This window comes from Macrosteles quadrilineatus, unplaced genomic scaffold, assembly GCF_028750875.1.
Source record: "Macrosteles quadrilineatus isolate MER2022 unplaced genomic scaffold, UCM_ALF_1.0 Scaffold_1__1_contigs__length_201487025, whole genome shotgun sequence".
Classification (NCBI taxonomy): Eukaryota; Metazoa; Arthropoda; class Insecta; order Hemiptera; family Cicadellidae; genus Macrosteles; species Macrosteles quadrilineatus.
Window position 1 is genome coordinate 24,679,200 of NW_026542594.1, and position 16,033 is coordinate 24,695,232.

Genomic DNA, 16,033 nt, shown 5'->3' on the forward strand with positions numbered 1-16,033 from the left:
TGCAAAACTACATATTGAGACGAATCTTTTGACACCTTAAACGTTGAAATTGGTCCACAAATAAGGGAGGAGTTGCGTTAACAAAATACGGCTTCACGTATTATATATATAGATTTTATTTTAATGTTTTGCAACCAATTAATAACAACGAGGGGAACTTAAATCTTCAATCGAGAGAGCCTTTATCGAATTCAAAACCGTTCTCTAAGGCACACAAACCTTTTTCCACTCCGGTGATCTTGTCTCGCTCATCCGAATCTGTCAGATCATCAATTTGGACCCATCTTTTCTTTATCCCTAGCGGATGTCCAGCGGGAGTGAAAGGCCCAGGGGACACCTGGGGTATTGGCGGCAAGATCAGACAGGTTACAAACACCTGGTGCGATAAGGGTGGCACCACTGTCTACATCACCTGGTTGCAACAGCTGGAAAAGTGAAGTGCATTGTTATCTCAAACGAGCAATTTTGTGCCATTTTATTCAACCAGCAACGTGTGTCTCTTTAAATTGAGCCTAAATATGTATTCTACTTGTGTGGTCAATGTATTTATTTGCAGCGTTTAGTAATTGTTTTTTTGCCTGGAGAATCGCCGGTCGAAATCCGTTATGTGCCCACAACTCTATTTTTTACAATTACACTTATTGTAAATACCGAAATGGCTGTTCGAGAAGTTTGGTTGGTTAGTTTAGGTTATCTAACCTAACCAACTTTTTTTTCGAGAAGTTTGGTTGGTTAGGTTAGAGTAGAGTAGATTAACGTATAAGTGTAATTTTAAAAAATAGATTTGTAGCACGATTACTAGAAAAAACATTTGTAGGCACGTAACGGATTTTGACTGAATCGCCCCTTTCTCTGAACCATGCAACCATGTTTGCCTTATGCTCAGTTGGGACCTGTTCTAGAAGTTTCAGTAATAGCATTAAATAGTGTTATATAATTAAAAGTTATAATAATGTAATTTTTCAGCGGTTGGTAGGCCTGCCTCTAGAAGAATTTACAGTCAACGCCTCTAGGCTCAACTACAACTGACAACACTGTCTGCCACAGCCATTATCCAGAGGAACAGTCGTCTGAATCGTGCTTTAATTACATTGCAACTGATTATTTTGCATTAATCATGATTAATTAATCATTTATTTATGTATTCATTGCTTTTGACAATTATTACATAGCATAGTTGATAGTTATTCTAATATTAACAGCACAATCGGTTACATAGGAGTTTTTATCAAATGACACTGTATATAAAACTACTTAGATAGAGCCTATAAAATACAGTATACTCATTCAGGTGGTATTTTTTAAATCAATGCTATTTTATTTTATTAGTTTTTTGTCATATACTCTTGCAATTTAAGACTTTAGGATACAACCATAAACTAACCAACACAATACAACTTACAAATCAGTAATAACTTAGTCCAAAGTTTAATGATGTAAGGTCCCGACATCCTACTAATATTATAAATGAGAAAGTCTGGATGTATGGATGTATGTTTGTGACAAGTAAACTTGAAAAATACTGGTCGGGTTGGGCTGAAATTTGGCATGATGAGCTCACATTCCCGATTAACATTTAGGCACATTCTTATCTCAAAAATCCTTTCGGGCTCCGCCCCAGTGGCTCTGCAGTTCCCCATGTTAACCTTATGAGTATTCATATTTAAAGGGAATTAAAGAATTTAAGCAGCAATTTTAACTAAAAGAGTTGGCTCTATGATATGCAATTAATTTTTTTTAAGATTTACCATCAGGGTGCAGCACTATTATTTTTTTCATTTTTTATGACATCAGCTAATTGGAACTAAGCAGCAACAAAACACACTGTGATACGCAATGAGAACTGTCAAAGTAGGATTGTTTACAGTATGGTTATGTTTTTAAGTTCATGAATAATTTGTGATATTTTGCGAATTTTTAATAAATCTATCTTTCTCTATTGTGCAGGTGAAGTGGTAGAACATAATGGCTATGGTAGATGTATAATACTATAGCATACACCGTAAATTTGAGGAAGCAAATTTTCTTAAACCGTGTCTTCTCACAGTGCAAAAGCAAAGATCGAGTTTAACCGCAATAAGCATTTTATACGTATTTGCCAACCCCGTACGAAGGACGGGTACTCTGCTAGTTATACTATATTTACAGCTAAGTTTTTATAATTTCGCAATTTATTTAGGCCTAGTGCAAAACATCTGGTTTCAGTATAAAAGAGAACCCCCATCATCATGGAAGGAATGTTAAATCAATGCATTACTAAACTTGGAAAATTATGAATACATATGTCGTAGTAGGTTTGCAAAGTATAGTACAACACTGTTGCTGTATTTTCGGACTGTATGATACACTGAAATATGTACCTTATAAGTTTTTAGTACCGGTACCTAACAAATTAGTGACTATTTTATTCATACTATTGAATGTTGAGTTGACTCTCGTCTAGGCCGGTGCAAAGTGTTTTGCCGGATTTGCGAGAGTAATTTTGGCACTCCCTGATATAAACGCACTCCTATTTATATGAATCCTATCATTGAGTATATAGTCAATGATCTTAATTCTAAACGAAAAACATTTAAACTGAACAAAGATTATTATAAAAGTCAATCAGGTTCAGGTAGGCCTATATAAGTATTTTTTGACGAATACCTATATATATTTAATACACTAAATGCAAGTTTTGTTCCCAATAATCTCTTTGAAGAACCACTCCCACTTATTTTACTTTAAAACTCGCGTCTACGGAGACGTGCAATATGCAAACTGGTTTAGTTTTTTTTTATTTAAGCCATAAAACTCGATAACACCGCAAAAAAATGCAAATTAGTTGTTGTCATACTGTAGCAAAAAGGGCCATTTTTAATACATGCATTGCGTGTCTAAAGTGGCTCTTTTACTCCCTAGGGAGTAAAAAGCCTTTTTAGTCCCTATGGAGTTAATCAGACGGGCAAATAAAGGTGTCTACGAAAAGAGTCACCTTGCGCCCTAGAGATGAAATATACTATTTTTTTTTTCATTTCAAGTAAAACATGCCCAGCCACTTATCCACTGAACCAAACCCAGCTGTTTTCTTCATTACCAATAGAGATATGGACGCATCAAGGCAATTTTATTCCAATCACAGAATAATCTACACAAAAATTAGCAAAGAATGAGTGTGAAATTTGTTTGTTTTGATATAAGGGAATCAGTTTACTTTTATTGTTTTCTTTTTAAACTCAATAGATGTTGCCCATAGAGGTTTGCAATAACATGTGATTAGGGGTAAAATAATTTCAAGGGGATTTGAAAATGACCCTGTTATCAAGGGTGACTTGTTATCGAGGGTCTTCTTATCGAGGTTCTACTGTATAGTCCTTTGATGGTTGGATGCAATTTTGAAACCTACAAAACCACGCTAGGTATGCGTTTGTATTTTTGTCCGATTTTGGTGAAATTTCGTTTAAAGGTGTAAAGCGAAATAAACTTGAATGAGTTCGCGAACTAGCTTGGTCGAACCATGGGAAAGGGGTTTGACGGAGGGTTTTATGGCGTAAAAAAATGGGGTTTTCTCATTTTTAACGCTCAAAACACAAAATTAACCAATTTCTCTCTAGACATTTTTATGAGCTTAAAAAACGAATAATTCAGTGTATCAATGTGTTATTGTATGGTTATTGGTAACGGAGAAAGTTAAAAAAATTGTAAGTTTAAAATTCCCATGTTATTCTTAAGGACAATATTGTAAAATGTTGTAGTTTGCTTGTTTAAATGGATATATTTTTATTCAACTTTGCAAATTCATTTTTTTATACTAAGCCATTAATATTTTACAAAAGAATACACTTTATTAGTTTCCTTGTTGCAGCAAACCTAGGTACTCATTAAACCTAATTTTGTTTAATAGATTTAATTAAAAATCAATTCAGAAATGGAAATTTGCTTAGTCGGCAGGTTTGCTGCAGCGGGGGTATTTACTGACATATACTGACTAATGTTATAAATAAAAGGGTGGAGTGTAGATGTAATGCTTTAGGTGGGGGCATTAGGCTTGGTTTGGGCTGGCTTTCAGTGCAATGGCAAATATCCATACAAACACAATTACAAATAACATGAAACAAAACGACGAAGGGAACTAAAATAAGGTGATTTGTTCTTAAATAGAGACGAAGAAAGCAAATAATTTATTACTAGTGTACCTATAATGAGCTAGCCTACAACAAGCCTCCATAGTTAATTTTATCTGGACTACTTAAACAAGGCACTTTTCCAATCGCTGATTAAGACCTAATCTCCAAATCACTCACAGACGGAGTTGAGTTGACAGTTTACCTCAGTTTCTCGAAATATTGCAGTTTGCAGAATGAGATTAGCGTGTACTAGAGAAGGCTGATTAGCTGGATTCGCTGAAAAAAGGGATCCAGAATTTAGAGTGAGAGGTTAGGATCGAAGTTCGCAAGCCACTCTGCACTGTAATTGGTTTAAATTGATGTCATCTGTATTTCAATTTCGAATTTCGTGTGGTGTTACTGGTGTTGCCGCTTTCATTTCCAATTCCAAACGAATCACTTAACTAAACTAGTGACTACCGGTACCAACTCACTTCTCAACTGTTGGATTTCAAAAATATCAAATCATGTTCTTATTGTTGAGTTGACCCATTGACTATAACCACAACTTGTAGTTATAGTTGTAATTATACAGTGTAGTCAATGGTTGAGTGTTGACGATTGACTCAACTGTCAATGTCAATCATTTCAAAAATATGGCCCCTGTTGTGAAAAAAAAGAGTTTGCTCAGTCCACCGTTAGGCCTATACTCCTTGTGCCAAGAGGCATTTATGATAGATTAAATATAGTGAGTCTATGGTACAGTAGTTGGCTATATTGGGCAATATTGGCTTTCTTGAAAATGTTTGTTTGGTTTCCCTGAAAATCACTAGTGGTAACGGACTCATTGAATTCGTTAAAGAAAGGCAAAATCAGAATGCAAATCTCATATGTAGTGCTTACAACTATTTTACATATCATTGACAAAGTCAATACAATATAAGCTAAGAGCAGTGTTGGGATTCTGAGTACCGTAGCAATGTGTCCTAAGTTTTGTCATAGACTAACCAACACAAGGGAGTATGTTTTATCTATGGTTTTGTTTATGGATATTCTCAGGCCACTTTATATCAGGGTACCTATAGTTTTTTAGCATGCATTGCTAAAACATACCTTAAAGTAAGTTAACTCATTTATATTATTATTTTATGTATTTTCAAACTTTGTGAAAAGAGTGTGAAAACTAACTTCCTTTGATTTGCTTATCAAAGTAATACCTATATGTTTTCAAATAAATACTTCAAATCAATGCAAGGATTTTGTCACAAAAGATTAAGCTGCATAGCCAAAGCCTAGACGGCTAAAGCAAACTATAGTGTGGCATTTTTTTTAGTGTAACAGATGCATCAGCTTTCGGCTTTCAGATTCAGCCATTCCCATTCGGCTTTGCTTTTTTTGTTGTTTGTTATTGTTGTTTGCTTGCGCGTCGCATCAAGCAAGCAAGTGAAGTAAACCGATTTGAGGTTATAATTTGATAAAAATTTAATTTGAATGTATTAAATACACTATTCTATTTATATATCTGCAAGTTTTAAGCTTAATTTAGTATGGGAAAGGAAAATAGTACAGCTAAGGATACTGCTGATCCCACATCACCCAAGAAACGAAAGAAGGATACAACTCAAACTTCAACAATTTCTAAACCACAGTCTACTGTTGTTGCAACTACGACATCGGACATTTATAAAGTAAGACTCTTATTACGTATTGAATTAACTTAGGTCTATTAACTTCGTTGAGTTAGTTCTAATTCATTGTAATAAACCTACTAGGCCTATCAGGAAGTGCCTTATTAATTATTTTTACTTGTGTAGCCTGCATGTTGGCATACTGAATTAGTTGGCTAATGTAATAGGATACATGGGATAAAGTATCAAAAGATTGAGAAAACAAATAATACAAATTGAATCAGCAGCTAAATTTTAAACGCAGAGGATACGCGTCCGGTAACAGACGTGGATTAGGCGTCCGGCAGTTACTGTCATAACCTAACCTAACTAACCAAACTTGCTGATAATGAAAAAAATCAAATGAAGGTTCAATTCTCTTCATAACATAAAATTATAAATGCCAAAAATTCTAACAAAAGATGTCCCCTACAGTTAAGAAGAAATTAGGCCTACATTCAAAGCAAAATCTGTGACAAAAAGTTAAAGAAACCGATGGGTTTCGAACCAGGGACCTCTTGGGTATTAGCCGAGCACTCTATCCACTACACCACGAACAACGCTGGCGGAACATCGTATCGTTGTGGCAATGGCGTTCCGGGACCCCACAACCCGGTGACGTCACTACCGGACGCCTAATCCACGTCTGGTTATCGGACGCGTATCCTCTGTGAATTTTGAATTCTTTCTGCCTAACATTCTTCGGATTCTTCCCTTCTAGGGTTTATTGATGGTTGGAGGTGGGCAGGGCGACAGTGATTAACTTAAGTTACATTTTTGCTTAGAATGTTTGAGTTTGTAAATCGTCTTCATTTGGATACTGTCCTTGATATTTTCTTCATGGAAAGATGTGACTTAAATTTATCTGGATCTTCTGAGTTCTTGACTGATTTTGAACAGGATTTTTTTAACTTAACTTAGGCTACTGTTTTATGATTTTCCACTCGCAGAGGATACCCGTCTGGTAACTGAACGTTGATTGGGCATCGGGCAGTGACGTCACCGGGTTGTGGGGGATCGGAACACCATTACTACAACGATACGATGTACAGCTATCTGTGTTCGTGGTGCAGTGGATAGAGTAGCCTACTCGGCTGATGTAGGCCTACAAGATTTATCTAAATCGAATCCCATCGGGGACACTAACTTTTGTCAAAGATTTTTCTTATAATGCTATTTATTCTTAACTGTAGGTACATCTTTTGTTAGAATTTAGGCTAAGGTATTTATAATTTTATTTTATGAACAGAATTTAACCTTCATTAGATTTTTCATCATCAGCAATTTCGGTTAGTTAGGTTATGTTACATGATAGTAACCGCCGGACGCCTAAACCGGACGCGTATCCTCTGCCTTTTCCATTTGCTCAAGGGACTGTGTTTTATCTTCTAGCAATAGAGAGATATCGTCCCTGATAGAAGCCAGGTGTCTTGTTTGTGGGATACTGTTGTCTCTCTGCCATATGACAACTTTACATGAGAATAAACTTACTCAAGAGTTTGCCTCTCAAGTAGAGTTACCTACCTCATCTAGGCCTACAAGTGGTTCATATTTTGAGTGACAAACTTTCCGTTTCAAAAGTAGGCTACAGGACTTAGTGTCAGGAGCCAAGTAGGCTAGGTGTCGATTCGCCATATGTTGACCGACAAACATGACTGAAATCTGTTTATTAGGACTTTTGTTTGTTTAAGTACATGGAAGTGAGCGAATTTTTAATTTCGTGCTTCGGGTAAAACTTGCTCCCTATTTCGAGGATCAATTTTCCTTTGACTTCATTGCCAGCTCGATTGTTTTCCAAATTGAGCTTAAACATATCGCTCTGCCTGCCCGTTTCCTTGAGGGCTAAAGGTTTTTGTGTGAAGCTGCACTTCACATGAATCAAGAAACTCTTTATAAACTACCTATCTAACAAATGAAGTTCCACAGTCTGAATGAATATAGAGGCTATGTTACACAGATGTAGGTAGGCTATCGAAAACCGAAAAATAGGTTTTTCAGGAGATCAATCACCGAATATGATGAAAGGTCTTGAACAAGGGCATCGTAGGCCTACTCAAAAGAGAAGCAAGAATACTCATGTATGGTGATAAAATAATACTCATACTCATTTCTTGTTTTTGAAGGCAAAGGTCCTTTAAAATGGATTTTCAGCCTGTTTCAAAGAGTTGTATGGTTTAAATTACCGGTATATGATCAGAGAAAAATATAGGTTTAATCTCAGTGCAAATGTGACATGTCAAAACTACAGGTTTCAAATTTCCTTAGGAGAATAAGCTAGGTCTTTGCATCGAACATGATGATAAGTTATAGGCGAGTTTCTCTAGGACGGCATACATTTTCATGAATGTCTGCTAAGCTTAGTCTCTTTTTAGTGGAACACTCTCAGTGTGATAAGTCTGTAGGTGATCCGATTCCCATAACTCAACACAGACCTACAGTATGCACTGTTAGTGCTGTTGTTAAACCTGAAGTTGTTCCTCTAAGGCGCAGGTTTAATTTCAAAAAGGCCAACTGGACGGGTTTTAGAGAGATCATTGACAAAGAAATTGCCAATATCCCTCCACAACCTGATATGTGTGACTCCTTCGTTAAGCTTGTTCAGCAAGTCTCGAGGAAAATGATACCTAGAGGCTGCCAAACCCATTACATCGCAGGACTCTCTGAAAAGGCAAAGCCACTACTAGAACGATACCAAGGTCTCCTTGACAATGATCCCTTTGCTGAGGACACACTTCTAGCAGATGAAGAGCTTATGTTAGTCATTGCCGAAATTCGCAAAACTAAGTGGTGCGATCTTGTCGAGAGTTTAGATATGCAAGTGAACAGCAGACGGGCCTGGAAGTTCCTCAAGAACATAATTGGAGATGTGACAAAACCAAAATACATCTTTAACTTTACAACAGTTACTGCCGATCAAGTCGCTACCAACATTCTTTTAAATGGCAAAACCTATGGAAGGAAATACCGGGAGCCTGTTGTGCGTGATGTGGCAAGTGAGAATCACTTCCTGGAAGAACCATTCACCATGTCCGAGCTAACTGCAGTCATTACCAGCTTAAAGACTAATAGAGCTCCAGGTATTGATGAGATTAGAGTCGAACAACTAAAGAACCTAGGTAAAAATGCCATGCAATGGTTGTTGAGCCTCATGAACATGTGCGTAAGCCAAATGCATACACCAAAGGCATGGAGAAAAGCTTGTGTGGCTGCACTGCTTAAACCTGGGAAAGATCCAAACGATTCTAAGAACTTTTGACGTGTTTCTCTCTTATGCCACACATATAAAATATTAGAACATCTAATTCTCAATTGAATCGGCGATTTTCTGGAACAAAAGATCATTCCACAACAGGCAGGCTTTCGATCAGGCAAGTCTTGTTGTGGCCAAGTTTTAAACCTGACCGAGCACATTGAGGATGGGTTTGAGAGAAAACAGATCACGGGTATCGCTTTTGTAGATTTAACAGCAATTGTAGGAAAATTGTACAGCATTACCAAAGACTATCAGCTGACTTCAATGATAGGCACTTTTCTTCATAACAGGAGGTTTTTCGTGTCCCTTCAAGGAAAGAAAAGTAGATGGAGGAATCAAAGAAATGGATTGCCTCAGGGCAGCGTCTTAGCCCCAGCTCTTTATAACATATACACTAACGACCAACGTGCCAAACGCTACACATATATATCCCGATGATACGGCGGTGGCGGCACAAGTTAGGAGTTTTGAAGAGGTGGAAAAGAAGCTGATTATGACTCTTAATGAACTTTCCCAGTACTATGACGGAAACATCATTGTCGTCATGTGCGATCGCGGAAAAATCATGAACATCTCCCGTGGAAGAGAAGACGTTATCATCGCCTCCCTCGGTCACGGAAACGTCATTGTCGTCATGTGCCATCGCGGCAAAATCATGAACATCTCCTGTGGAAGAGTAGACTTTATCATCGCCTCCCGCGGTCACGGAAACGTAATTGTCGTCATGTGCCATCGCGGCAAAATCATGAACATCTCCCGTGGAAGAGTAGATGTTATCATCGCCTCCCGCGGTCACGGAAACGTCATTGTCGTCATGTGCCATCGCGGCAAAATCATGAACATCTCCCGTGGAAGAGTAGACGTTATCATTGCCTCCCGCGGTCACGGAAACGTCATTGTCGTCATGTGCCATCGCGGCAAAATCATGAACATCTCCCGTGGAAGAGTAGATGTTATCATCGCCTCCCGCGGTCACGGAAACGTCATTGTCGTCATGTGCCATCGCGGCAAAATCATGAACATCTCCCCTGGAAGAGTAGACGTTATCATCGCCTCCCGTGGTCACGGAAACGTCATCATCGTCCTGCGCGATTGTGGCAAAATCATGAACATCTCCCGCGGACATTTCAAAGACGTTATCAACGACTTGATATAGGCTAGTTAAAAAACAAATGACATTGTCAAGATTAAAACTAAACCTAAAATATGCAACAATATGTCTTAGACAATAAAATACTTTTTTAATAACAAGTTGGAAAAATTTGTTAAACAATAAAAGTAAAAAATGAGTTCTATGTAGGCCTATTGTAAGAGCAAGTCAATTAACAAAACAAAAGTTATATTGATTCATTAGTTTTGTTGGGGTATTAATTTACACTGTAATATGTTTTATTGTTTTGCTAGCCAGAAAATCACCAAGGCTGCACTGTGGTGGTAGCAGTTTATAATATTTAAATTTCATATTTATATCAAATGATATGCAGTTTTGATCAGTAGGAGAAGTGTAGAGGTACATGAAGTGTGTAAAGTACGAAAGTGCCACTGCAATTATAAAAGCTGCATGTGTTCTTCACAACGTCATCAGAGATAAAGATGGAGAAAACAATCCACTTTTCAGAGAATTGCGTTTCAATGCGTTCAGAAACCAAATGAATCCTATTAGATCTTCTCTCAGTCTATTATTCACTGTATTCAGTTTTATGAACTCATAGCATGTTCTCAATTTTTGTACAAACTAGAATAGTGCTGCAATGTAAATGGGATTTATATTCTGTTTTGTAGCATGCAAAATAAAATAAAATAAAATGCTCGCCATGGTTGTGCCCTCCATGCATATAGAAGAAATAATTGTTTCAAACCAAGAGCACAAAAGGTGCGATACAAGTTCGCAACCTATTTGAAAAGTCAGAAACTCCTTCAAGCAAAATATGGCTAGATACGGGACATTTCTAATCCTCCCATGAGGAAATGAGAGTACTAAAATATTGTTTACTCTACTAATATTAACAATAAATTGTATTGTACACCACACAACACACGGCGTGTACACTACACACTACACTTACTGGACGGGAACACAGCCGGACGTCGGACGTTGTGTCTGGAGTCAAATGCGCTTCAATATGCTATGAGAAAACAAAATAGTTTGTTCCTTGGTCGTACGCTGCGCTGCGCTTCGCTATGCGAAAATACGCTACTAGTATGTCATACCTCATTTCAATTCATGGTTTTGATTTAATAAATACGCTACGCTGTCTGTATGTTTCTACACTACCTAAGTCATCCTAGTATTAATAAAAAACAACAATGTAAAATTATGTTAGAAGTTAGGGTACCATTGTAGAAACATAAATAAATAAACTCAACTAGGGGCAAGCAGGGACATAAGTCCCTAAAAAGCTCAAACTGTAAAACAACTTAGGCCTTTTAATATTTATACAAACTAAGAATCAAATTATTTATTTGCCACATGGATATGCCTGTACACCAAATCTTTGTCTAAAAAAGTCTGTCTGTTTGCTTTGGTTGTTGTTATCTATGTATATGAAATCCAATCCTTTATGGATAACTAAACGACCATCTGATCGTGATGAAACTTTAGGGAAGTAAATAAGTACTATACAAAATTAACAGTTTTATTAGCCACATTGAGTAATATTTTATGGTTTTAGGGTCCCATTTCCCAGTTGTCGAAGCCAATATTGATAGTTGACACAAAAATCGTTGGTTTTCAAAGGTCTCAATTATAGATGACATTATCCCTGGTTTTAATATAGTATACAGTGCATTTAAGAGTTAACTGACTAAGAAGTAAACCAACTTTGTTTATTGAATACTGGCTTGGGGATACAGCACGATCACCTATATTAAAGTAAACAAAAATCAGCTGTAAATGGCTTCTAATACTATTCTTATGGAGAACATTTTACGTTGTATCTAATTTTGTATTAATGTTTTGGAAATTCCACTTTTTTTCCCGCAGTCACGGAATAGTTACCTTTTTTAATTTAAAACCTCTCCAGTCGTTCTATGACATCCCAGTCATCCACAATTTTGACGCAAAGAATCAGCTAACGTAATTAATATATAGATCTGTTTTTCAACTTATTAGAAACAACGAATATCCAGTTAACTTTTTTCCAGGAAGTAATTACAAATGAAGAAGAAGAAGCTATTGCTCGAGATCCTAGTAAAGATTTGGAACTGTTCTGTAAAACCAGTGAACAATTAAGGACACTAGCGAACGAAATTAATGATCTGAAAAATGGGAGCTCTTCACAGGTAATGTAATAGTAATACTTAAATTTGATTTAGCCTAGAAGCTAAGTTAACTGATACACAAATCCAGTTTTAGTGTAGTTTCAGGTTATGGAAGGTTAACTTAATAGAAGTTTCATACCACTAAAAAGTATACTGTACCATACTTCACGACTACAATTATTTACTCTGAGTCAAACTAGGTTGGCAACAATAGGATAAGCTTTCTTCTCCCGAAGTATTAGTAGGCCCTAATTAAACAAAGACTATGAGCAAAACATAAAATACATGACAGTAGGCCTGATCAAGCATGAACAACATGCAATAGGATCTATAAACCTCTTGCTCTTAGTAAAATAAATCAATAATAATCATAGAACAGTAAAAGCTATAGTTAGCTATTCTATTATAGGCTACCCAAATCTCTTAAATTCACCATATTTGATTTAAATGTTGAGCAATTAGAGCTTTGTCCATCAAAAGTGGGTACCATACCTAAAAGTAGACATTATAATCACTAAAATATAAAAAGTAGTGCCTCCACTCAACTCTGTATTTACTTAATAGCCCTAAAATTTCATATCAATATAGTATTAGTCAGAAATGAATCCAGATGAATATTTGAAATATTCTGGAAGAAGCTCTATTTGATAATTGGAAAACTAATTTATCATGACTAATAGCTCAGCTGATTTTGGTCTATAGCAGAGTTACGCAAGGCAATTCACTCATCCCAAACTCAAGCTGCATTCATGGTGCATTCTGACTTGGGGATAACACCTCAGATAACATTTCAATAATATTTTAAACTAGACTCTAAATTGTCCTTGACCATTGGGCTTTATTATTAAACCCTCACCCTTCACTCATCCTCACATTAACCTGGTGTTGTACAAATCTAATCTAATTTAATCTATCGTGAAGTGAATTTATATGTCTTATGAATACTCTTAGAAAAAGCAAATACATTTTTAAACACAATTTTTCCAGGCTTCTACTCAAATAGCTGAAAAACGTATTCATGCGTCACTATTGTTTGTCACCCTAAAAAAACTAAATCGACTGGAGAAATTCAGAACCAACCAGAACCGCGAGAAGCTACACAAAGCTAAGCAGCAAGCAGACAGTTGTCATCTGCAGCTGCAGAACTTGCTGTACGAGATACTTCACCTCGAGAAAGAGATCACCAAGTGTCTACAGTTCAAGTATGTCAAATCAATTTTAAGTTCATATCCTAATTTCTTACATTAATTACATACTATACACATAGGTTTATCTACCTTTTATTTTCATCCCAGCTCAGAAATGCTTGTCTCTAGAACCAAGGCTGGAGAGGAGAACACTCTCACTTTGAACCATTCTCACATGATCAAATCTGGTGACCTTGGGGCCACAGAATATCAAATAACCCTTCATAGACTACACTGCGGCTATTAAATCCTCAGCAGTTTGCCCTGTCGATCTAGTTGAAAATAAACTTAAGTATTGTTTATGAAACGTTGTTGTCCTACCTGTGACCTAATAAAAAGTGCTTGAGCATATAGACACTTACAAATCAAAGCTTATCTAACCGATCAACAGTCTGCAGCATTGTAAGAGTGTTTTTTGGTAAGTTGTTTGTTTCTTATGGATCCCTTTGTCTTAAAACATGAGGATTAGTTGAATTTTGCCTGAAAATGATGGCGTCCATGATGAAAGTTAAAAAGGAAAAATCGCTACGCTGCCGTAATGGGCTGGCCATTTCATGCATGGGCATCATAGGTGAACATACATTGTTGTACCGTCTAATGCTCCATGGCTACTAAAATCGCATAATATGCAGCAATGAAAAACACCCCTCTCCCCTTGAGATAGTAACTCTTAACAAGTTTACTATTCATTTGAAAAACATCTGGTTCCTGTCTTTTTGCCCTGTCTATTTGTCAGACCAGTTCAGGGACAAGCCATAACAATGAGTAAATTCCTTTTTTTATACAGTACCTAAAAAGGATTCACTGAGCTATTGACGGTGTCAATTACAGTGGCAAGTGGGTTTCATATGCTTAAGAAACCTTCACCCACCACTTTTGCTTTTTTAAATTTCATACTGCAATCTACAATTAATTGTCCATGGATTAATTTAACACCACAGAAAGTGGCGGCTGGTCCACAAGGACTCTATCTAGCAGGGTCAATGTTTTTAGGACAGGTTATAATGGACGCAGCATGTTTTTACAACAGGTAGTACACGGGGACTCAGTAGATGAGTACAAACTCCCATAAACTGCATGAAAAAATTCGACCAATCACAGCGCTGCGTCAGGCTCTAATGCAATAGATATAGGTTATTTCGAACTCAGTTGGAACAGTAGTCGACGAGCGTTGGATGCTTAAATCTATAATAACATATAGATCCTAATATTGTGTTGACAGTCAACACAATATTAGGACCATATCATACGAGCGCTTTAGACGTTGCGTCAATGCCTTCCCACCAACGACTTCCAGGCCCTGTCGCGGCACTTATTTTATTTCCAAGATGGACACCCTCCAGTTAGATTGTGTAAGCTTTTTGTCCATTTTAGATATTATGTAAGAGTATTATCGAAAGAAAAGAATACAAGAAGATGGAAAACCCATCTTATCTTGAGTCCTTCTTCTACCTTCTTCTTTTGTTGAGCTTACCAAATGTAACCAATATTTAAATGAAATCAATTTATTACCGAATACAATAAAAACTAATTATATAAATTTTTCTTCAACGAGCAAAATTCACCTGAGTTTAATATTTTTATGGATACAATTTTACTAAATGAAGTTAAAACAATAACATTTCTTGGATTGCATATAGATGATAAATTCAACTGGGACAGTCATGTTGAAAACGTTTGTAATAAAGTCAACTCAGGCATACATGCATTAAGACAGATGTCAAAATTTAGTAGTTTAAAAACCTTAAAAATAGTATATCATTCCTTAATTGAATCACATATTTCTTTTGGGTTGTGTCTTTATGGGGGCACATCAAATTTTAACCCAAATAGCATTATAGAACTTCAAAAAAAAAGCAATTCGCATTATGTTAAAACTAAAGTCAAAAACATCCGCAAAAGAGCAGTTGAAAGAAATAGGAATTATGACTGTTTTTAGCTTATACATTTATCAAATAGCCCTTTATATTAAATCAAACCATGAAAGATTGCCAAAATTGAACTCTTTTCATACATATTCAACCAGAAAAGGTAATGAATTGGCGTTCAACAGACATAATTTATCGGTTTATGAAAAAATTCCATCTTGTAGTGGTGTTAAATATTTCAATAGCTTACCTGACAATATAAAAATATAAGTAATTTTAATTCATTAAAAAAACGTTTGAAATTATTTCTCACCAACAGACCCTTGTATAAATTAGAAGATTTTTTCCAACTTCCTGAAATTTGATTTTTTTTATAATAACAATGTTCTTTGTAAGTAGTCTTAAGTTTAATATTGTGTTTTTATAACTGACTCCATTCTGTACAAAATGTGCAATATGAATAAAGTTATTTTGATTGATTGATTGATTGATTATGCTTTCTTTACATTTGTCAACAGGACAGTTTAATCTAATGTTCCAGGAACACAGGAAGCATAAAGAGAAATTCTTTTGTTACTATCAAACGTTGGTTGATTCTTTTGACGAACTCCTTAGTGCCGTGTGTGAGAAAATAAGAAAGACGTAAACACAGTGATGAAGAGAACTATCACTCCATATGACAGGGTCGCGGTGTCCCTAGCTCTGCGTCGCT

At 36.3% G+C, this 16,033-nt stretch overlaps 1 protein-coding gene across 1 annotated transcript in view; it reads left to right on the forward strand.

Moving 5' to 3' along the window:
* The first annotated feature begins 5,518 nt into the window (after nucleotides 1–5,518).
* The window catches only part of LOC128995321 (THO complex subunit 5 homolog), a 59,046-nt gene continuing 48,531 nt past the window's right edge, over nucleotides 5,519–16,033 (forward strand). Inside the window, exons 1-3 of the mRNA XM_054420308.1 lie at nucleotides 5,519–5,773; nucleotides 12,150–12,287; nucleotides 13,254–13,468. Coding sequence (XP_054276283.1) covers nucleotides 5,633–5,773; nucleotides 12,150–12,287; nucleotides 13,254–13,468 — 494 coding nt within the window. The 5' untranslated portion in view covers nucleotides 5,519–5,632. The remainder of the gene's footprint in view (nucleotides 5,774–12,149; nucleotides 12,288–13,253; nucleotides 13,469–16,033) is intronic.